The sequence below is a fragment of the Maylandia zebra genome, linkage group LG7 (genome assembly GCF_041146795.1).
Source record: "Maylandia zebra isolate NMK-2024a linkage group LG7, Mzebra_GT3a, whole genome shotgun sequence".
Lineage (NCBI taxonomy): Eukaryota > Metazoa > Chordata > Actinopteri > Cichliformes > Cichlidae > Maylandia > Maylandia zebra.
The window spans coordinates 2,012,036-2,037,169 of NC_135173.1; the positions used below are offsets into that span (position 1 = coordinate 2,012,036).

At 42.7% G+C, this 25,134-nt stretch overlaps 1 protein-coding gene across 1 annotated transcript in view; it reads left to right on the forward strand.

Moving 5' to 3' along the window:
* Positions 1-568: 568 nt before the first annotated feature.
* LOC143419628 (cadherin-13-like) overlaps positions 569-25,134 on the forward strand; it is a 176,365-nt gene continuing 151,799 nt past the window's right edge. Inside the window, exon 1 of the mRNA XM_076887032.1 lies at positions 569-932. Coding sequence (XP_076743147.1) covers positions 888-932 — 45 coding nt within the window. The 5' untranslated portion in view covers positions 569-887. The remainder of the gene's footprint in view (positions 933-25,134) is intronic.

Below are 25,134 nucleotides of genomic sequence, written 5' to 3' on the forward strand. Positions count from 1 at the left end.
AAGAAGAAGGAGAAGCTGCACTGAAAGTAACCTAAAAAGCAGTGACAATAAATTCGTCACCTACATATGCAAAGGTCGTTTTTTTACATTTATAATAAACATGCAGTAAAAGAAAATTCGAACTGAACTTGGCTGCGGTGCACATGCTGAAAAGAGCACTGCGAAAATTCATTCCCCACACAAATTAACAATTGATCATTTAGCTAGAAGCAAGGAAACACGCTGACACGAATGCAGCTCTAAAGGAAGCTATTAAAGGCCGAGTGAATGATTCATGTTTAAGCCTCTTTGGTCGCGGCTCGTGTTTCTAGTTTGGGTTTAAAATGTTTCATTACTGAAGTTTTTCTCTCAGGCACCATCGCAGTGGTGCGGCTTCGTGGGTAATAGAGGCTTCCCGTGCGCCACTGACACTGATGACAGACACCGTAAATAATCTTGAAAAGAGGGTGAATTACAGACACTATCGGGGGCATAAACCTGTCGCGTGTGAAAACTGAAACGGCGCGATACGCGTCATGTTGATGAATCCTCGAAACCTGCGGCTGCACCTGCCGAAAACTCCACAAACGAACCGGGTGTCGACGCTGACCCGCTGCTTGGATCGCGACGAACTCCCCGCCTCATCCCCCACCACTCCCCTCTCCGCCTCCCCCCCGTCTCTGTCCTGCTCATAAATCTATTGGTCGTGGTCTCGCCTTCACTATCCAGCACTGTGCTGATCAGACTGCAGTTATATTTGGAGGAAGTTGGCAGCTGGCGGCTCACGGCGAAAGGCTTTCCTCTCTCTCCGGCGGTTGGACAGTGGAATTATGAACACAGCTCACAGAGTCTCTATCGCCCTGTCTTGAAGCTGTTTGTGTTTCGCACCCAGAGAAATTTTACCGACCATGGAGATTGGAGTCTGCGTTCTCTTGGCTTTTCTCCTCCACCAGGTAAGACAGACGAGATGTGTGCGCGTGTGTGAGGGATTTGGGGACTATTTCGCTGAGACTGGGAGCGATCCCACGCTCTTTTTATTCTGGTCTTCCGCCTGGTCTCACCCGGGCTACCCTTGTGTGTTAATGGCGCAAAAATATGTGTTGTCAAGTTTGTCCCGGGTCTGGAAATGGCACACGATACATCACCTGCACAGCCAGGTCCATCCGTGCAAGTTTATTCCCGTTTAGCCCTTCTTGCGCGCGTCTGACTGTCATTTAGGGCTCCGAGTTTGGGGCAGAGGATATCGAGGGTCTGGCAGTGTGCGCGGGGTTCGTTCACTTTAGCAATGCCTTTCACATTTTGTCCAGAGAAAGAGAAAACATGGGAAGGAGAGAAACTGAAGATGGAAGAAGACTGAAGCAGAGCGCAGGGTGTGTATCCTCTGTCTATGTGCAAATCCCGGCACCAGCTCTTGTCTCCAGTCGCATCTATATTCCGCTCAGCCACCAACTTGAGCGTTTCTTTGGGCTTGTGAGGGTGTGAGTGTGTGAGCGAGGAGCACACACAGGAGCATGGAGAAGAGGAGAGGAGGGGAAAGGGGGAAAGGCAGCGGGGGGGTGTCAGAGACACAGAAAGAGGGGCAGTGAACTAACTTGGCCGCTCTGCTGTGTTGGGTATTTTTACTCAAGTCCACTGGTCTCTGCAGACGTGGGCTCCCTTGAGATATTTAATAAAGCCTTAATTCCCACTGTGATAGAGCCACTCGTCCGTTTGATCTGACTTTAATATGAAGAGAGGGAGCGGTAACTCGGAACAGCTGTTAATACCAGTCAAATCTTTAGAGCAGGATTTCTGCACCAAGGATGCCGAACCTTCCTTTTATGTCACTTTCGCCGTATTTTCATCCACCTTTGTGAACTCGAGCAAAGACGGATCCAGGTGCACAAACGCCTCTTTCCAGCCTTGATCTCTGACCTTCTCTTGCTGATGCATATTCATACATCCCTCTTGAAGATCATAACAAGTTTCCTTTGAAATAGTCACTGTGCGATGTCAGGCTCTATTCGTGTGGCATGCTGCAAAGGTTTAAGCGGCAGCTAATTTTTAAAGCATCCTAGCTGAGACTATTTCTAAACACAGCAACAATGCGAGAGCCCCGAAGCGTGCCAGGCAAACAGCTCATTTGGGAAACTGTGCTGTGCTGCTTCTCTCGCTCCTCTCATCCTGTGTGTCTCTTGCTCGCCCTCATCTCAGTATTGAGAGGCAGCACAGCTCTTGTGGTATTTCTTGTTTGACCCGTGCAGGTTTAGTGCACACTTCCTGCTGTGCATTATATTCCCTTTTAATTGGATAAGCCATTTCTACATTGTAGTTCAATTTCCTTATCTGCTGAGATTCAGGTTAATAGTGTCGACAGAGAAATTATTTAACTCCCTGTTTTATTGATTAGGACCTGGCCTCTCTTGCACGTGTATGCTGCGTCTTATTCACACGCATATGTTTTTCATCTTTGTGAGAAGGCGTAGATTCACTTACTCGCCCTGGAAAACATAATGGAGAGTCTTATAAAATGTCTTCAGTACTGAGTAATTTTTAAAATTTGTGATTCCAAAAACCTTTAAACGTGCTTTGGGCTTTCCTTTAGCCTCTGCAGCTGATGGACAAATATTTATGTTAAAATCTGAATCTTTGTGCTGTGGCTGTCCTGTCATCACTGACAGCTAAGGTCTTGGAATTCCCAAAATATAAATCATTCAAGGTGTGAATCCACACTGACTAATGCAAACCAGTGAAAACAAAAACATATGACAGTACTGTCGCCTCCAGCGATTTTCTTCCCAGTCTGGCCGAAAACAAACCAAACAGCTTTTTATGCAAAATGTGAGTTACACAGTCGTTCTACTTGACTCATCATCCAGATGAATAAATATATATTCACAAACTTCCCTTTCTGTCTTGCAGAATAACACGTATTGCAGCGTGTAGGCTCAAACTAGCTTTTCTTTTTTAGAGATTGTCAGACAGGTGGGAGCCAAACTCATCTCCACAGTAAGCTGCTGCACCCACCCACCACCCCCTCACACAGATATGCAGATATACGCACACGTTGCACTAGTAGCCCCCTCTTTGGTAATAAATCCCTGTTTTCCAGATCGAACGCTAAGCAGTCTCTCCCGGTGGAGCAGTGATTCAGAATAGGCGCAGCACAGCTGGGAGGTGCAGGTGCAACGATCCCCCACCCATTCCCACTTTGATTTCTCCTCCTTGTCTTCCTCCATCGAATCCCCCCCCCCCCCCCACCCCATCAAACTAGCTGATTAACCAAACTTTATCCACCATTTATTTTCTCAAACTGCCCTGTGCTGTTTTCTCGCCTCTCACCCGTAGATGAAGACGGTTTTACTACAGTTTAAATTCCTGGGTTGGCACCTGGGCACGTCGTGGACGTTTACGGCTGCGGTGACCAAGGGACTGTTAACGTTCCTGTTTAAGCTGCCGCCGGCACCGAGAGAGACGGAGAGGAAAGGGGGAGGTCACGGTCCCCAGTAAAAATGTTTAAAGTGTGCAGCTGAAGGCAGCGGCTTGCCACGGTCTCCTGTTACTCATAGATGGGGCTGACCTTCACTGTGACACATACAAACACACACATACACACTGGGAGAGTTGACACACACGCTCGCATTTTATTCTTTTATCTCTTCCGTCTCTCGCAGACACTCAGTCCTGGAGGCGGGTCATTGATCTAGCATGATCAAAAATAGAGGCCACTGCCATTTCTGGTATGCTGGTGCGATTTATAATTCAGGAGCGCAGCAGCAGGTGTGCATCTCGTCGCAGTATTGTCATTTCTAGAATGTTTCTGTTTCTAGCTCGAGTCCTTTTTAATCATATACAACACCAGGGTTCGTTTTCAGTTATCCAGGGATTAAATATGCAGTGTGTCGCCTGTGCACTTTAGTGTGCTTTCCTCTTTATGGACTGTACAGATGGAGCCCGTCACGTCCATCACTGGTTACAATCAACTATCCTTTCAAAAGGAGACCTCCAGCTAAGATCTCTTTCCTCACTCAAGGTTTCTTATGTGGAGTGTCTTTTCAGACCTGGCACCCCTCTGCTACTAAGTGCTGTTTCAGTGATGGACTTTTTATGATGGAGTCTAGTTAAAGAACGGAAGGATGACAAGTCACAAAGTCTAATGATGCCAGTCATTAAGGCAGGGTGGTTTCTTTCTTTTCATTTCGTGGTCTTCGCCCTTCCTCACACTTCCCTGCTCTCTTCTCATTCTTCCCTCATCTCTTCTCACGGCGCCGTCGGGTTTCATCTCCCACAGCCGTGCTGCCAAAATAAAGGGTTAGAGTTAAGAGAAATTGCAGAGAAGTTTGCAATCTTAGCAGCCTACAGAGGCAGACAAACAGCCCGAATAAAAGGAGCATGAAATGGTTCAAGTGAAAGCAGTCCAATAGCAATCTAGACTCTGCTGTCTAAATGTACCCTGGTGTTACTGTGGTTCTAACAATCAGCTGGTAAATAGGCTTTCTAGTGTGGGGCTTTGAGGTTTCATTCTCCTTCACATTGTACTTATCTATGCTCTTTCCTGGGTGGAAGCACGCAGCCAAGCGTGGTCTGTGGTGTTAGAGTGCTCTTTGGAGATTTTTTTCAGACTCTGCTGTTATTGACAGAAAACTCTAAAAGCTTCCTGTAAATAAAACACTCACATGTGCCCGTACACCTGACCCACAATCGCACAACTCCAAACACACACCTGTTCACACTCTTTCCTTGTAATGGGAGACTCCGAGTTTTTATTTATCCGTTTATTCCGTTTGTTCCCTTGAGACTGTGGTCGAGCAACATGCTCTGTAATGGGCTGTAAGGTCAAATGCTATCTTAACTCCAATGAGGAGAGAGTGTGACCTTTGAGGCAAAAACAGTCTTCTTCAATCTTCTTTCCCTCGACGTTGCCACTGCACTCGCTGGAGGAAGGGAGTGGGTTAGAGGAGGTCGAAGCAAGGGAGGATGAAGTGCAGAGATAGCGAGGGTAGTAATTAAAGTAAATATGTCCCCTTAGCGCTCCATTAGAATCTGCCTGCATTTGATATAAGTGGCCTAATTATGCAAAACGCCAGTGGACGTTGTGTAGTGTAATCACGAAATGTGCCAAGTGGGAGAGAAAAAAAGGAAAATGTCGCGTTCTAGGACAGAGGATTAATGGTGCGTTTGTGAGTCAAGCAAAAGACTAACACAAACATACACACATGCACAAAAGGCCTCAGTAACCATGTGTGAAGGACATAGCGGTGCAGTTTAACGTCGTCCCTCCAGTTGATCAAGCTTCCATCACAGTTTGTTCTCCCCTGTCAGACAAGCAGATGAACGAGCACAAAGATAAAGCGGCTGACAGACAAAGAGCTATACAGATACCCAGGTCCAGATAACTGATGAGAGCAAAGCAGCCGTACCCCTGACGCCACATTCAAAATCTCAAGTGTCAGAGAAAGTGAGATGGTCATGCCACGCCCCCCTCGTCGTCCACTATCAGCTTTAGCAAACTCTGTGCAACACGTTACAGATATTCAGGAGCTATTCACCCGCTCCGTTTGTCTCTTTTCCAAAACATCCAGATATGTCGTTCTGCTTTCTCTCTCTCACACACACACACACACACACACACACACACACACACACACACACACACAAAAGCACAAGCATGGGTCTATGTTTGGCAAGGAGAGCGAATTTCTTTTTTCAGCATGATTGCGATGACTCCTCTCAAAGTGTGTGAAGCTGCCAGCAGCACAGTGGGTGTATTCATGTAAGAGGCTGGTACAGCGGGGTCCTGTTTCTTCCACAAGAGTAGTTTTACAGATAATAGTAGCAGATGATGATACAGTGAGTTGCATTAGCCTTTGCTGCTGCCATGCACTTTCTATTTAGTTCAACTAAGAGACGCGTTGCAGACCATTCACGAGTCATGTGCAACACGAGGCCACAGGTCATTAAAAAGCTGGCTTTTCATCACTGACTGTGTCGTTAGTCACAGCCACAGGGTCAAAGTGGTGATTGAGGTTTGCCAGCTGCACTTGATCTTTTAGGCAAGCTGCTCCCTGCTGATGTTTCTGTAGGTGGAGTTTCCAGCTACAACAGTGTGGCGCAAGTCACCAGTTAGCTAAAATGGTTCACTGTAGTAGATACGAAGGAAGGACACACAACTCTTGGTGTTCCTGTTTGCATTTTCAAAACAAAAGCAGATTTTAGTTATCTCGCTCCCATATTTGGTTGAAATGATCAGAAATGAGATGAGCACCAGTTCTTGCCTTTAGCAAGATTTATAGATATTTTTTTTAACTAAATTTTAAGGAGGTCTTTAAAAATAGATGAACAGGCGTTCATAAGTATGCGATGCACAGCCTACCATATGCTTACCTTGCACTGTCCCCTATGGATTCGTCTGCTGGCAAAAATGATGCAGATTATTTCCTTGCTGATAATGAGCAGGTTTTTTTTAAAAAAGCTCACTTAAACTTTGACATGTCTTTTAATATCTGCTTAGATATTAAAGCAACATTCATAATTTGTACAACTGACAACTGCTGACAACTACAGCAGAGCAGAATTAGCAACATGGTGCAATAGCAGAGAAGGAGAGCTCTGAACTCTCATGTGAACCAGTATAGAGTTCACAGGGATAAAGAGGTGTTGATTGGCTCATCACCTTTGCATTGCAGCGTGCCTGTACGTGTATATATGTGAGATGAGTTAGTGAAGTGGTCCCAGCTTTGACACTATATTTAAACACAGTCTGGTGATGCAGTAATAAGACAGAACTGATTGATTTGTGTTGGTCCTGATTCATTATAATATTGTTCATGACGTTATCATCGGTGAGGCTCTCCCTGGCTGTGTCCTGTACAGTCATACTAGTGCAATGAGATGAGCTTGGTCTCGTTGACTTTTTACTGCTTTATCTGCTCTGATTGTCTCAAATATAATTCGACTCTTTGCAGACACATTTTGAAAGAGTAATTTTTGTGTTGATTTGATCAAAGCAGCCAAAAAGGCTGTACGTGGTGTTAAAGCTGGATAATAGTACAGGATGTATTATCACCTTGACTTTAACATTGTTCTTAAAGCAGCAGTGGAGACTGACTCTCTAATGCTCCACTTGGAGCACGATGAGATTGTTTGAAGGCATCAGCCCTACTTTTTCATTCTCTCCCAACACGACTCTGGGTTTTCACTTCGTTCTGTGTTCAGCAAAGGTCTTTGAAGTAATCAAATCCCTCTCTGCTGTTAAACGGAAATGATAGCTAAGAAGGGTTTCTTGACTTTTACGAGAAATCACTGCAGCTTATTCGCTTCATCCTTTTTTTGGCTTTGCTGCGAACAAAAATAGGTAGATTTTTTTTTGTTCATCATCCCACTTGCACCTATGCTGCTCCCCGTTTTTCTGTTCTGAAAATATCTCTAGTCTCCTTTTCACTTGGTAGGTAGACACCAGGATGGTTTTTGCATCGTCTGTTGGCCCTCACGCTGTTTTATCCCTAACTCAGTGATTCAGGAGGCATCAGGTGGGTCTGACGCATGCAGTACCACCCCTGCTGCCTAGATGGCAACAAAATGCCAGATATCCTTCGAACAAACGTCAGGGGTAATTGCCACTTAGATCCACTTAGTGTTTAAACTGCAGGTGTGACTGTGTAGGTGTGTACATTTGTTTTTGTGAGATGTTTTCCTATAGATGGATGCTGGTATGGTAAGAGTGCTTTTTGCAAAGGTAGAGAGGCCGTTTAAACCCCTGAACTTGCCTGTCAAGAAAAAGACAGGGATTCGAGGACTCATTTGAAGTGAGCACACAAAGCACTATATTGGTGCCTACGCAGGCAGGTCGCTTCAAGGCAATTAGAATAGCTCTTCCCACTTATTGCTTTTGATGTCAGCATGTGGGGGAACGAGAGAGAGCCAACTTTTGCCTGCCACTGACAGAGGGGGCTGCCACCTCAGTTGAATTCCTTTAGACACAATTAATGTCGCGCTCTATTCACAGGTTTATCTCATATTAATGCAGGCAGGTCCAAGGCTTTGAGCTTACAAATGAATTAAATGATGGGGCAAAAAGAATCGAGTGGAAAGAAAAGGAAAGAGGAGTGCCAGTGGACTGGTAACAACCCTGTTCGTCACAACATTAGGTTTGGGTTTTATTATATTTTGAAGATATGTGATCTCCCTTTAAGGTTTGTCCTTGTGATCTATCAAAATTCAAAAGTTTGCACAATATGTAGGCCAGGAAACGCTGCAAGCTGCTCTATGTGACACTTTCAGTGCACTGCAGATTTACATCTTCACAAAGCTTTCTTCATCTCAAAGGATTCTCAGTTCATAAGGTCCTTTTTAACACGATGCCGTAGCAATCAGAAACCTAAAACTTTACTCTAGCGTGAACCTTCTTTCCTTGTACTGATGCTAGAATCAGTGTTCCCACTACTTCCTGACCTATCACCCTAATTTTGAAGCGATTATTTGCTTTCGTGATACTTATCGCCCATGTTTTATGATCTGAAGAGACTCTTTCAAGGTGATCTCAGACCGCCTCAGCCAGTTCTTGTTTGGGGAGATCCATGCAGGAGTTTGTCTTCCAGACCCAAAGTAATTAAAACATAGAGTTTAGGGCACGGAGCGATCCATCTGCATAAGTGCATAGATAGCTATTCGCAAGTACACTTAAGGGCTTTTGGTGTTGTCGGCTGTGCTGTGATCCTCATGGGATGGCTGAGGCAGCAGTAATGAAGGTAAAGATGAAACTGTGGCTTTGGCTGCGGTCTGGCGAGGCGAGTGCAGAGATTTCCATCCAGATACCGTTTCCACCTCTTCACACTCACGCTGTAACTAATTCAAACAACTGCAAACTGCACGCTTGTCATTAAAGCTGATTGTTTTTCACCACAGGGAAGGATTACAGTCTTGAGATCCAAAGTTTTCACCTGACAACAGTGATATGACGCGGGGTTGGCTGCCGCCCCTTTCATTATCTCAGCTTCACCCCTCTTATCAACTATAGGGGAGATGCAGTGTGTGCTATAGGCTTTCTGCCACGAGCGAGCTGACTGGATTTGATTTTCATTAGGATTGCATGTCTTCACTGTCACATCTTCTCCCCACCTCGTACGCTTTACTGGACACAATTTTCCGCTGCGGTGGCCCTCGTAGTGACGGCTTGGTTTTTCACGCCGCAGTAGAGTCACACCAGGTGGTCGGTTATCAGCGCATTTACTATTACAGTCCCCCCTGTGGTTGACCTGCTCAGAAAGGGCTTTTCTACCTTTCCTAGACTCCCACTAGGAGACATGCTCTGCTGCAGCACTGGGACAAGCTACCTGCAGAATTAGAGAACCTGGAGGAAGCTGTCACAAGTCAAACAAAGCTCTGCATAGAGCAGGATTGGGCGAGCATATACTAATGCACACACACACAGTTGACAGACATTTGAAGGCTGTTAAAGCTGAGACAAGCTCATGTTCCTGCTCCACAGAGGGACTGGCAGATCGATTGGGGATAATTATTTCTAATGGAGCCACAGTAGGGAGGAGAGTGTCCTTTTTAGCGAAGCTAGAATGTGTCCACACATGGCAACTGGAGTATTTTTTTTATTTGTGTTTATGAGAGATAAGAAACATGGCTGTTGTTAAAACTCGCTGTTCTATCTGATACTGTAGGAAACATCACATTTTAAAGTAACGTCGAAATCCTAAAAACAAGAAATGACAGATGCACATTTGTTTAAATAAAATAATAATATTATGCATTAAAATCCAAACCTATAATAATTATGTAGCACAATTTAGGAAGATCGCACAATGGTTCAGCTCTATACTTGAACCCCAACATAGCATTGCAAATTTGGCCACACCTAAAGTTTTTCTGATTTCTCAAATTGATTCATTTATTTATTTTTCAGCCCTGTGAAGCCGTTAGCCTCATATTCCTAAAGAGAATCAAAAGTTACTAAAATTACAGCGAAAACATCTCGATTTAGATGGTGAGACAGAGAACAGACTGCATCTGACCATTAAACAGTTTATCAATGAATTCTGTGCCTCTGAAAATGGCAACAATGTAACCATTATATGTAATTCCAGAGCAGTATTTCAAAGTAACCTACTCCGAGTGCTTACAGCAATAACTGAAGTCTTCTCTGAAAAACAATCTCAACATTTTCGGTGGAGTTAAACAGGAATCATTCAGCACAATTTCAGAGAAAGATTTCAAAGTTTAAAGTTTTAACTCAAAAATTTGAATTCTCAGTATACACATGCAAGTTTGTCTATATTGTATTGTTTATAGTTTTGGACAGAGATCATGATTTATCTCAGTTTAGATTCCCATTTTCACATACACCTGCTGGTCTGTTCATTAACACATACGTGTAGTCAGCCAATAACACGGCATCATTTGGGCATGTAGACGTGGTTAAGATGACCTGCGGTTCAAGAGCTTCACAATGAGGAAAAAGTTATTTAAGTAACTGTGAACATGACATAGTTGTTGGTGCCAGGTGGGTCTGAGTATTGTAGAAACTGCTGATCTACTGGGATTTTCCCACATAACAATCTCGAGGGCTTCTAGAGAGTTCTCTAAAAGTAAAAATATACAGTGAGGATTGAAATACCTTGTTTGATCTCAGAGCTCAGAGTTGAATGGCTGTTTTAGCTGATAGGAGGGCAGCGGTAGCTCAGATAACGAATTACTACAACCAAGAAATGCACAAGCGCATTCCTGAACACACAACATGTCAAAACTTGAAGGAGACCACACGACGTGGCACGCCTCGACTTCCATGGGCTCGCCGATATTAGGCGACTTTTTGTCATCGTTTAAATGCCGCAGCCTACCTCAGTACTGTCGCTGACCGTGACCTCTCTTATATGACCACAGTGCACCCATCTGCTAATGGCTACTTTCAGCTGAATAAACCATCTAAAAAACAGATTTCTTTACCAGTTTGAGATGATCATGACAACATGATAATGAGCTCCACAATCAGAGTGCGTCTGGGATGTGGTGCAACAGGAGATCACGGATGTACGACTGACAAATCTGCATGAACTGTGTGAGGCTGTCAAGTCAGTGTGGCCTGAAATCTCAGAGGGAAGGTTTTAGTTTATTTTATAATGTGAATACAAGTTTTTTTTCCAGTGTTGTATTATGTGAGATTTATTTTTGTATCAGTGATCAGATTGTTTATACAATTTGACCTAATTTGTATGAAAATAGATTCAAACAAATGCCTGGATTTGACTTGTAAATTGGCTTGAATTAACATAGCACTGTTTGATGATATTCTTCTGCATAGTCTTGCTCACTGACAGAAACATGTACATAACACATATAAAGATGTTCAGTGAGAGACACATTTACTGCAGTATACAACAAATTGATCATTTTGGTTGACTGTGCTATGATGCCTCCAGTATTTAAACTTTTCTAAGTTCAGCTCAGCTTTATTTCAGTTTTTTTATTGGCCCTAAATCACAATAACAGTCCCATCAAGGAGAAGGTAAAGAAAAATCACAACAATGAGCATGCACTTGGTGGCAGTGGGAAGAAACCTCCTACAGGACCAGGCTCAGGGAGAGGCAGCATCCGCAACGATCTTTTTTAGGGTGAAGGGAGCGAGACAGGACGGTCAGCGTGTAATGGGAAACCCTCAGCAGCCCAGGTCTATTGCAACAAAATTAAAGGAGGATTCACGGTCACCTGATCCAGCCCTAATTATTCGTTTTATTGACAAAGACAGTTTTAAGCCTAATCTTAAAAGTAGAAAGGCTGCGTGTCTCCTGAATCCAAACTGGGAGCTGGTTCCACAGAAGAGGGGCCTGGAAGCCTCCCATTTCTACTTTCAACTACCTTAGAAACCACAGACAAGCCAGCAGTATGAGAGAAAAGTGCTCTGTTGGGGTGATATGGTACTATGAGGGCTTTAAGATAAGATGGGACCTGATTATTCAAGATCTTCTATGTGAGAAGGATATTAAATTTGATATGGATTTAAAAAGGAGCCAATGAATAGAAGTCAATATGCTTCGTCTTTCCAGTCTCTGTCAGGACTCTCGCTGCAGCATTTTGGATCAACTGAAGGCTTTTCAAAGAGTTTGTAGGAGAATCTAATAACACTGAATAATAATATTCCAGCCTGGAAGCAATAAATGCATAAACTAGTTGTCCAGCATCACCCTGAATCAGGATGTTTCTAATTTCAGAGATAATGTACAACTTCGAGAAGCAGTCCTACATATATGCTTAATATGCACACTGAAGGACATCTCCAAGGTTCCTCACAGTGTTACTGCAGGTCATCCAGACCAAGTATCTGCTTAGACAGCACATTTCTAAGATTTTTAGGGGTTCAGTTTTATCTGAATTTAGGTGGAAATTAGAGATCATCCAGGTCTTTATGTCTTCAGGACACTCGTGTAGTTTAAGTAGTTGCTGTGTTGGTGAAATTACTTGAAAATAGTAAGTACTTATTAATTACTGATTACTTCTCCAAGAAAGTAATCCTGTTACTTTACTGCTTATTGTCAAAAGTACTTTTAAAAAACATGATACACAACCTGAATAGGTAATAAAGCGATAGACCTTTCAGCCCAATTCTATTTTTTCCTGCATAATCCATCATATAAAATTGAATCAAATGAAAAAGTCTCCAAGCACACCGTTGTTGTTCTTGTGACATTACCAATAAGTTTGATGTGTCACATGGCCCTCTTCCCGTTGGAAAAACAAAAGTTGTATCCAAGATGGCCGACTTCTAAATGGCCACCATGGTCACCGCCCATCTTGAGGAGTTTGCCCCTCACATATACTAATGTGCCACAAACAGGACTTTAGTATCACCAACCATTCCCATGTTATTGCGGCGTATCCATATAAATGGCCCACCCTGTATTATTATTATTATTTTGGGAAGGTTGGATTTTCTTCTCTTAAAAATATCTATAAGTTTAATATTAAGTGATTAACAAAAGCTGAAATATTAATAGCAACCTTGGAGATTTGGTAGAGTTGCTTGTGATCTTGATCAGCATCATTCTCTGGTTCTCAGTGTTTTTACCGAAGGCTAATGAAAACCTGTAAGTAGAATTATATTTACCTTAGTGTCTCAGTCCTCTCGCCTTTTCCACGATGTGCAAGAAAAAGACGCAGACTTCTCCAAAACATCTCCCACTTGACAGATATATGTTGGAAGGCAGCAGTGACCACCGGCCACTTACTGTAGTCAGCAGGCTACATTTTGAGCTTTTAATTTGGATGTCAGCTATCAGTGAAATAAAGCAGCTGCAATTGAGAAACAGAGAAGACTCGAATGCTATCGACAGAAAATAATTTCTGATTCTTTAACTGAAACTCTCGACATTCACCTTTTCACTCCAATATGTGCTCATCAGAAACTATCCTGCAAAACAAATCAATTCAAACATGTCTTTGATTTTGTATAACCGTGCAGCTCGTAGACAGAGGTGTTGGCCATCACAATCATATTTATTGCTCATAATTACAACATTTTATTTCTAAACATTCAATCAAACACATTCCAGAAACCGAATGCACATGTCAAGTGTTTGACTCCACCACAGGTGCTCCTTGATAACTCTCAACATCAAAAGCTCAGACAATTTATTCTCTCTCGTCGTCTGAATGTGAAGAGGCATTAGCACTTTGCTTTGGCGGTGGGTGGGTGGACTCTCCTCCTGCTGCTGCGTGCTCAACTTGGAAAGTAACTCGACTTAACGAAGAAGTGGTAATAAGTGTGTGGGAGAGCAGACATTAACATGCAGTTGCCAAATTGAGACACTATATCGTATTTTATTTTATTTTCTGTGATGTGCTGACCAAAAGTAATTGGCTACAAACTACAGAATGAACACTTTCATGTTACAATGCAGGCTGATGCTGGCAATGGCCTCCGAAGCATGCAGACCAGTTTTCTGTTCCACCCCAAAACACTACATCTTTGATTTATGCCCCATTGTACGTGTCTTTGTTAGACTCTGGCTCCATCATGATTTTAATTGCCCTCACAGAGGCCTAAGGGCATCCGTAGGACTTTGTATCACATGCATGTGGGTCACACACGAAATCCTTTCTTTTTCCCATCACAGGAAAAAACCCAACAAAACCTATTCCACATTTGTTTGACACAGACGATTTTGTTACGAGTTGTAGACTACATTCACATGTGTACACGTTTGGATGTAGGATGTGCTGATAAGTGTCTCTGGACGAGTGTTTCCCTGTGTGGTGTTCTGGGAACTGGCAGCTGGAGTGGACACTGTGGGACACAGAGACACTTATTTTATTTCTTTTACACATCAGGTAGATTCAAGCATTTGACGCCACACCAGAAGCAAGACGAAGAAATTGGTTGAACAACTAGAATAGGGTAACTTTTTCTGGAGCAGTGAAGAATACAGATATTTACAGACTCATCACCATCAACTTGTTTCATTCATTATTGTTCTCACTGTGGTAGATGTTGCTACTCTATATCACTCGTTGTGTTACTCTGTATCTCACAGAAAACACTCTCGAGGTACAGCCTCTTAATTTCACTGCCAGTTCAGCTGAATGTTATTTATACAGCATCAAACTACAACACGAGTCACCTCAAGGCACTTTATATTGTGAGGTGAAGACCCAACAATCTAGGGCTGCGATCCACGATTCGATTTGAATCGGAGAAATTTTGCCTCAGACAGTGAGAAATATTATAATTCTGATCACTTATCAGTACATATCTATATTTTCCTTTCTATAAAAAGAAAGCTGACATTTGTGAGACTTTATCAAAGGTGTGAGCGTCACAGCAGATTCCTTTGTGTCAAAGTAACTGAGGATAAAACAGAAAAACATGAAGGTGGTTTTCCTGGTCTGGGTTTTTATAGCAGATGACTCTGTATGCAGCTCATCTGCAGTGTTACCTTCATCTTCCTATTCGGAAGGCAGAATTTCCGAGTTCCGAGTACAATCGAAAGCACCACAACTGCAGTTTTCGTGTTGGACGTTAAAAGCGCACATGACGCTGTGACGTAGGCTAGAATCATGGCGGCGGTCAACGACGGTCCAGGCGTGGGATTTCTCTCGTGGAAACATGCACATTATTTTTCCTCTCTGTTGGTAGATGGCACAGAGCACTTGTGGCCAGTAAGCAAGCTAGAAGACTGGCTGGTATCCAGTTATGGAAGCAACACAATATTAAAAACACAATTCTGAGTAAAACCAAAGTTACTTTTCCTAGTAACTAGTTACTTTGAAAGTAACAAGTAACTTGAAGTAACTGAGTTACTTTTGATAGAAGTAACTAGTAATGTAACTAAGTTACGATTTTAAAGTAACTTACCCAACACTGGTAATAAGTAGGGGTGGGGTTTGATCATCAATTTAGAGAGAGAGAGCGAGAGAGAGAGAGAGCTCTACATGAAGTGTGATTTTTATCGTGGTGGAAGCAAAACAGCAAAAGTCAGAGGAAATCACCCGCCGATGCTTTAAAATCAGCGAGCTGTCGGCTTTCAGCCCCGACGGCGTGTCTGCGTACGTGCCGTCGGGTGAGAAAGGCGACAGCTCACTGATTCGGGTGCGTTGGGTTTCGTGTACCTGCTCTCATTTACTGTTCTAGCTGTTTGGTGGTTGTAGAAATTTTGTGAGGTTTAACCTGAGATTCTGGCATTTTGGGCAAAAATAAATTTATATTTAAAAATCGATTCAGGATTTTAATGAACCGATATCATGTTATCCAAGCTAGAATCGATTTTAATCGATAATCAAAACCCAGCCCTACAACAATCAGCCTTTATGAGCCAGGACTTGGTGACAGTGGGAAGGAAAAGCTCAGTTTTAACAGGAAGAAACCTCTGGGAGGATCAGGCTCAGGGGGGGCGGCCATCAAATGGTTGGGGTTGAGATGGGACGGAGATATCAGTTAAAGATCATCCATGTTTAAGCTCTGATCATCTCTGACTTTGGACTTTATATTATCAATACTTACTGGGAAAACACTTACTTTTGGCCACCTTTCACCAGTTCTCTAAAAAATGTTGCATCTGTTGTTGCTCCAGATTTCTTTGCCTGGTCTTTTCTCATATGCTCTTATTATTTTTCTCTGGTTACAAAATTTATTCCCATCTGTGCAAAAAACACAAGAAATAAAAATAAACACAATTGAGCTGCCTTACATTCATCACACAAAATTACCCGTCTGTCCAGCTTCTTTATCCTTAATGTGGTTAAAGATGCAAAGTGGAAAAGACAGATAAAGAGCGGAGCTGAGAGAAGGAGACTTATAGAGACTAGAGAGTGCAGGTAATGATGGTGGATGGTAAGGCGAGGCAGGTGGTGAATGCCGAGAAAGGTTTGAAGTAAAAAAAAAAGATATAGCAGAATTATGGAAGACGGAGCCTGTTTGGCAGCGTTCATGTGTGGACTGTGGGTGGACGGGGTCGCTGAGTTGTGGCTTTGAAATGGGTCCTGACAGAGTCATTTCTCACGTGGAGATTTACCCAGGCTTTTTCCAGAAGTGGGAGGACGAGACTGAACGACCCTTTCCACTTGTCATGAATATTTATTTGGTGAGAGTGTTCACAGGCTGCTGCATAGAATGACAAATCGTAGTCTCCAAAGCAACTACCTATATTCTGTCCTGTTTATTCCTCAGCTCATTCCACCTGTGACTGTTTCTCGTCTAATCAGATCATATTTTTTACTCTCTTGTTTGTGTCTGGAGCATTTGGACAACACTCACTCATAACCAAACAACCCGAAAAACCAAGACTTGCTGTGAGGGTCTAGAAATCACACAAAATCAATCACATGCATGACTGAATGATTGGCGTGTTGGTATTATTTCCATACACAGAGTCCAAATACATTCGACTTTATTGAGACATCTTTGCTGTAAAATGTTTGCATGACAAATGTATTCAAGGAGATATCATATTTCAGTAGAATTAAAAAAACACGAAGATGAGAGCCGAGTGATGGATTTTGGGGGGAAGAAAATGAAAAGTGTTTAAAGCTAGAAAAATGAAAAGGATGTAAAGCAATTTTCAATTTCATGCACATCGACACACCAACATATGAGTCACTGTACAGGAGACAGTATAGCACAAACTGCTCTGCCACATGGACACATGTATAAGATATATACATGCACACAGTCAGATGCTTTAAATATGTCTGTTCTCTTTATTCATGTACTTTTTCATTCATAAACTCATGTTTATCCATGGAGCCTTCAATTTTGCTTATCTCGTCTCTTCTCTAACTACATGTTGATTATGTCTGTTTAATGTTTGGTGTATGATAGAAAACCATGAATTGATTTGCAACATTAAACTTTCAGGCCATAAAACTAAGTGTCAAATTAATCCTTTGCATGTCTGTTATCCACTTACGAATCACCCGAAATGACAGGAAGTGGCCCTTTTTTATGATTTCGATTGATTCCAATGGTTTGTGTAGTTTCTGCTTCAAGTCAATGTTTTGCTTTTATATCTTTTCATATCTGCACAGACTAACAGGGATCCTTGATTTCCCAGCAACCATCCATTACCCAATATGGGAGAGCTCCCATAGCACGAAATGAAATGGCCTTGTTTACAGAGCCAGACTTGTCCTTTATGGCTTTATACGGGCAAGCATAAACCTCTAAATGCCAGAATCGAAATCTCCCGCACACAACGTCGGTGTACGAATGTGGCTCTCGTGCAGGATTTCAAACATTTTCCTCGATCATTATCACAGTCTCAGCCGTGCTCTCATAGAAGCCATTGTGTTCTCTCAACAGCCCTTTTATTATCATATTACAGCTATGACTGCAGAGATTTGGAAGGAGATTTGGATTCAGGCGAGATCATCTGTCTGCTTGCAGGCGTTAGCCAGGGCACTGCAAGCTGACTGAACACGGCACAGTTGAAAAGTTGAGACTGAGCTCATTATTTTGATGCCTTCTTTGGCTCTGATTATTATACGGTCATTTTTAACGTCAATCTTTGGTATCAATTGTTTTTATTTTTTGATTTATTTATGATAGTTGCAGCTTGTTAAAAAACAGATTGATGATGTTTTGCACAAGGAAATAGCTGCTTAAAGAATAATATGTCTGCTGAATCAGAACCATCAGCCGGAATCTTCCACTTATTATTTTAAGACATTTGATAGTTTTATCAATACACTTAGAGGAACTAATGCTCCATCGCCTGCATTTCCTGCACACGAGCTACCTGATTTCTTGGCCTACAAGAGACAGGAAGAGGAAAATGGATTTGGAAGACAGACCCCCGGATGGTGTTTTTCCCCCTTAGGCTGAGTGCTAAACAATGGTGACAACAGCAAGTTTTCAATAACTTTAAAGCAGAAGAGAGAAATAACAAATAAAGTGCAGGCTTGTTTTCCATGATTTAATTTTCACTTCGTTGCATTACAGGCAGGGTAAATAAGGAAGGATATGAAAAGTGACAAACAATAAATGGCCGTGCGTATGTGTTGTTGCAGGCGTGGGCGGGCTTCTATTTCTCATTCTTTGGTTGGCTAGTGCTCAGGGATTTTACACGTAGCTATATGTGCGCTATTATGGTGAGTGGTGAGTGTGGAGAGAGAATGGTCTGAGGCAATCTTTTTTTATCCTGCTGAATCTCTCTCTGGGTGGAGAGATTGGGCTTTGTACTTGTGATTGGAGGGAATTAAGGCCTGCCTTTGGTCGCTGGCAATAGCAGACAACTGGGGAACAGGTTGAGTCTGGTGTGTGTGTAGGTGTGTGTAGGTGTGTGTAGGTGTGTGCAGCAGGAGAAAGAGGGAGAGATTAAGTGCTACCATCAAACATCATTCAGGAGCTTTTCCAGGGCACCTTTTCTCTCACCTTGGCTCTTTATGCACAGAGTGCTCACTGCTAGAAACAACATCTACTCTTTTTTAAAACTGTACCTATTTTTCTCACTAAATACTGTGTAACCTTTGCCCTCGTGTTCTTTTACGATCCCTTAATACAATTTGAAAATACTTTATCAGCTAATGAAGGTTTTAGCAGTGCAGAGTAACATACTTGTTGTCATCGGACTGAAGTGTGACGCTAACAGAAAAGTGCCCAGAAACCAGTTCCTCAAGCGCTCAGTTGAGGTGGCTCTTGAAGTGAGTCAATCCCTGTCACCCCACTTTACTCTACACTGAAGCTATAACTTCTTTAACTGTGCAATGTAGAGTTACATGAACTTAAAGATCAATTTTATATTTGGTTACAGGACCGAATATTTACTGGAGTCGACCACTGTCACTGATCGATGCTGTGAACAACTAGAATCTAATCAGAAAATCGTCGTGTTCTAAGAATGATATTCTCACGTGTTGAAGGAGACACAGCCAGACTTTGACTAACCGATCATTCAGTCTGACGTCACTAGCCGTGTCTGGGCCTAAACTCCGCTGCAGGTCCATATATCAAACGATCACTCAGCATTACTGAGAGTTGAAAAACTGTCTAAAGTCTTTCATCTTTAATAAAATGATCAGCGTTCTGCTCTACCAGGTGTAACAACTGAGTTTAACATCCAGGCATCCATGAAAACAGAATTTATGACATTTAACGGAGTTAGAAGTTAGCAGGGAGTTAGCTCGCTAGCTTCTATCTAAATGCAATATAGCATGTCCTGACTGCGGGGTTTTGGAAACAAATTCAAACGTACAGCTCTGCTATCACTTCCAGCATAAATGAAGACAGAAAACTAAACAGCAGTGACGTTTGTAGGGTTACTGAAGTTTGGCTAGCTGGTATATAATGATGTGCTACGTGACCGCTAGCGACACAGCTATGTTAGCATAATATAAACAAGCTAACTTTTTTTCCACTGGATAAAAGTTAACGTGAGTGTTCTCAGTGGTCAGGAACAAATGTAATCGCATGGCAGGATGCTGTAAAAGGACCAAACTTCAGCCAGGAGAACAACTGAGATAATCCATCCACAATACGAGGTTAGTCATTCATATACTGCTGCATGGGCTGGGCTGTAGTTACATCCTAAGGTTTTAAAAACTGAGCTTAAATAAATGATTAGCGGTAATAAAAGCCGAGGGAGGTCAACAGTGATCACTGACTGTTTTAGGAGCTTTTTGAGATTAAATAGAAGAAAATACAAAACATTAAACATGTTAACAACACAAAAGCCATATTAAACGCAGACTACTTTAGGCCTGGAAGTAGGATTCGTCACGTCATCACTTAATAATCGGATAGAGTTTGTGTGCATAACAACTGTAGCTGCCTCCACCAGTGTGTGAATGTGAGAGTGAATGAATAGTGGAATTGTACAGCGCTTTGAGGGCCCCGAAAAGCGCTATATTATTATTATTATTATTATAACTTAAAGAGTAGCCCACTAATGGGAATTTTAGGGTTAACGATAACAAATGATAAAATTTTGATATTTTAATTTTAAGTCATTGCATATTTTTCACAATATAATACAAATGAAATGGCATTTTGGACTGTTTGTCAGACAAAACAGACTATTGAGGGCGTCCTCGTGGACCGTGGGAACTTTGGTGGGCGTGGTTGAAAATGTACCATTTTGCAGACAAAATAATCGATAATAATCAATCGACTCTTGCTTGAACTGAAGCGATAAAACAAAAACAAGTAGCATATGTGAAATGCGAGGCAGTATCTCTTATAGCTCTTATCCAGGTCTTTCCAGGCCACGATACAGCAACAACATATAACCCGTCAAATCTAATGATTTTTTTCAGTAGAAATATATGGAGAAGGAAAGACAGACTTTTTTTATTTATTATTAGTCTGTTTGGAAGGCGAGAGATTATAGTTGCGGTGTCTTTTGATAGCCCATCCAGCTTATCCCTTGATATTGTTCCCTGCGCTCCACGTTTTATCACAACAACAGGGGTTGTCTGATAACAGGCCACTCCACTGGGAATAACAAATCACACTTGTTTTACAGCAGCATCTCTGAGACAGAGGAGGAGGAGAGAGGAGAAAGAAGGGAGGAGGGAGGGAGGTTGATGGAGCATTCAGAAAGTGGAAAGAAATGGCTCACGGTTGGGAATGAAGCAAAAAACCAGAGCAAAGCTTTGTTGTGGTGCAGATGTGTCCCCATTCACGTTTTGAGGTCTATCCAGAGCAGCAGAGACGTCTAAATGATTGAGGAATTACTATTTTGTCTCAGTAGCCACGCTTGTTCTAAGAAAATACACCTTTTGATTATTGTTTAGCCACTGTACCTCATATGTTGTCATTGAGCGGCTAGACTTTGTCTCTCGGCTTTTCTCAGACTGCATGATGTCAGAATGAAGTGCTAGAAAGAGAAATCTAGTTTGTGAAGAGGCCGACTGAGACAAAGACAAGCCTCAGGCACCGACGATCCCAAGAGTGGCGATGTGCATGCATCTTTCTGTGTCTGAGTGTGACTGTGAGCATGCAGGCGTGTGTGTGAAATTGCCTCTATGCACATGTGTGTGGTCCCCTGGAGGCTGGCAACAGAGGGAAGATGGAAGTGCCACTGATCATCAGCCCTGAGGCCGCCACTTGAGACTAACTTTCAACTTATGGAAATTGCACAGATATACACACTTGCACTGAGATCAGTGATGCGATTTTATGTACACGAGAAGAATGCTGAGCAACAATGAAAGGGGGCGAGAGGGATCTCGGTATCACTGCGCCTGATGTCTCTGCACTTCTGTGGGTGACAAAGGGGAAGAGTTGAGGTGGAGGAGAGAGGAAGAGCAGGGAATAACGGTAGGAGTGAAGTGAAGATGAGATGATTAAAAATGTCATGAAATGGGTCGGCGTGGAAAAAAAATTGAGAGAGGGAGAAATGATTAAAACTTAAGGTTGCTTCAGAGTTCAACTGTTCAAGTCTGACTTTGAGAGACTGAGAGAAAAATAAAACGAGACGGATGCTGTCAGAAAATCAAGAGAAATCAAGAAGCAAAAAGGCAAAGGCAAGTGTATATTAAATACGTGAAAGAGAATACCTTATTATGCATATAACATCACCTCACAAACTCACAACAACAAAGAAGCAAATCTACAGGCAACATAATCAGAGCATTGTAAGCCTGTAATGAAGTAAAGAGAGAACAACAGCAGAGCAGCTGCTGATCAGATTAAAGTGGAATTAAAACGAAATGACTGCACTGCATCAGAGATGATGACAGCTCGAAATGAAATGATGACAAATAACTCTTACATGTTTTTTAGCTAATGAAAAAAGGCTTTCGCTCCCTCCCCTGTTCATTATCTCTGGTCTTCCGTTTCATCCCTTTTCACCCCACTTCAGCACCATCTCTCCATTATAACTGTAATTTTCCAGTTTTGAATCCCGAGCCGCAGAGCCTGCTGTGCATTTCCTCTTTTCACAGGAGTCCTCTGGGACGATGAGACTCCTGTGTGTGATGCTGTGGGAGTTTCCCTGAGCACACAGAAAGGTAGAAAATTACAGCAAGCCTGGATGAACCCTCCAACCAGGATGTATTGCAGAGCTCCACACAATCACAGCTTTCTAGTATAGCTTACATTCATTACTCCTTTCTTTTTGCTGCAGCAGCAGCAGCAGCAGCAGCAGCGTGCCGTACCTGCAGCTGGCTCCTGCAGTGGTTTCGCAGCACTCTCACTCAGGTTTATTCTGCTGGATCTGATTCCAATATTTGTACACATCAGTATTCAGACACGCCTGTTTACCAACGGGTGCTTTGTAGACTTTCAGTTATCATTGTGGGATATTTTTCATGAATGTGATGCTAGAATTAGGGGTTGAGAGTGCTGCGCTGCATAACTGAAGATGTGCTGATTGCAGAACATAGAGAATATAATATCCTTCATACCAAAGTTTGTAGGAACAACAAAAGGACTTTACATTGATTCACTACCATCAACTTCCAGCAAGGACATGAGAGGATATTTGGAATGAACTTTGCTAAAACTAAACTTGATATTGATTCATTCAGTTTAGTGGAAAAGGTGCTGTTAATCAGTTTCAGCTGCTTTGGTGTTAATGAAAATAGCAACAGGTGCACTTCAGGGGCAACAATGAGAAACCCCCCAAAATAGGAATCGTTATACAGATCACATCCTTTCTGACCGTGCCACGAGGAGATACCTAGACCCTACAGAGGTTGCACAGGTGGTCCAATTTCTCATTGTCAGGTTTGCTGTGTCTCCCAGCGCACTCCCAAGAGCACAGAAGAGAGCTGGGCAGGGCCATAAGTCCCTAACCCATGAGCAGCACTGAGATCTGCTTGTACAGGACCTGGAGAAGCCTTGTCATGTTGCCTGTAACACTGTTTGGCATGGGGAGACTATGGAGGGCAAGATCCAGCTGCACTGGACCGGTGCAGTGGGCTTCCAACGGTGCATGACAATGCCCGAGCTCCAGACACCTCCTGGAGGATGAAGGAACTGACACCACCGCCTGGCCCACACACTGACCTAAATCCAATAGAACAACTAGGGAACATTACGTTTGACGCCGCCAGGCTGCGCCTAAGAATGCTCAGGAGCTCAGTGATGCCCTTGTCCAGATGTAGGAGGAGATCCTTCAGGACACTACTGATCATCTCATTTTGAGCATCCCCCGATGTTGTCAGGCATTAGGAATTAATTAGCACCAATCTGAGCGATGCTGTCGTCTTCCTCTCTGTTCATTCCCCTTTCACCAGCATGACACAACATCTGCTGAGATTTAGAGCCTATTATAGAAATGTATTTCCTTTTTTAAACAAAGTAAACAAAGGAGTCATTTTTGCACGTGTAAGGCGATTGTAACAACCTCAAAGTGTGCCTTTTTCTTTCTTGGCACAACTAACCTTACTTTACCCAAGAGCTTTGAGTTCTCGCAAACATTGTGCTTCCAGCTCCGCCTCTATCCTGTTTTCAAAGCAAAAGCTGCTTTTAGGCTCGATTCCAACTCATAGATGCCTCACATTACAACGAAACAGTCATTACTGTCTAGTTATTTTGTATTAACTATTTATAGAGATGAAGCATCCTATTTTTTTTTATCTTTCTCTGGTCTCACCTCTCAGTCACACCAACCAAGCAGGAAGCTGCCTTCTCTTAAATGGATTAATGTTGTGATGGAATTGGCTGGGCTTGGTGAGGGTGTATGACTGATGGAATTAACCATCACAACGATGGGGTGAGAGGAGGTGAATGTGGGTGTTGAGCAGTGACTGATGGAATAGTCCTTTGCTAGAGGGAAAGAATAGATGCGAAAATGTGATTGATAAGGCAAACACTTGGCATCAAGGCTGAAAATAACGTAAGAGATGGAGCCACCGAGCGCTGGCTGCAGGGTCAAAGGGGAAGAGCGAAGCAAGAGGGTTTGATGTTGGGAAAAAACTGGGAAAATGTATCAAAGAGGAGAAAAGTTTGAAAACAAGAAGAGGAGAAAATGTAGAACCTTGGAGGTCATTGATGCGCTCTTATGATTTACAGAGGAAGGCCACTACAATGCTGTGATGGATATTGATGTTGTATGAGATTCACTTGGAATACACACTCGATGGGTGTGTGAAAGTCTCTTCTGCACCTTATTCCAATAGAAAACAGCACGAAGGAAATGTTCAGTAAAATGCAGACTGAGGAGAAACATTAAAGGCAAACCCGCAAATGTGTTTTTATGGTTCTGTGTAGCCAACAGCAACGCAGCAGGTAGAGCCTAATGAGGAAGAATTAAACAATCCTCCGTGTTATTTGTGTATTATTAGTATTCTTATAGATTTGCTGCAGCATTTTCCCGTCATTGCACCTCGAGGATTCCAGATTTGTGCATGCGTGTAGCGTGGCTTGAATAAAACCGACAAGCTGAATTGAACAAATAAGAAGCATTAGCTGTGACTGACAGATGAATGGTCTGCCCGTTTGTTACGACAAACATAGACCAACACAGCACGTTATCGTTTCGCTCCATGTTTGTATTTTTTCTTAACAGCTGAGACTGAGATTTTGTGTTTTAGGCACTATAAGCTTCAACGGGAATGAGATTAAGGCTTCTGCTGGGAAATCCTCCCCAGATAGCTTGCATATCACTCGACTGACTTTATTGTCCCTGTGGTGATATAATCCCAGCGCACATCGACAAACACGCGCACACTCGAACGCTCGCTTGCACTCGTGCATGCGCACCCACCCACAAACATAAACCTCCTTACTGCCCT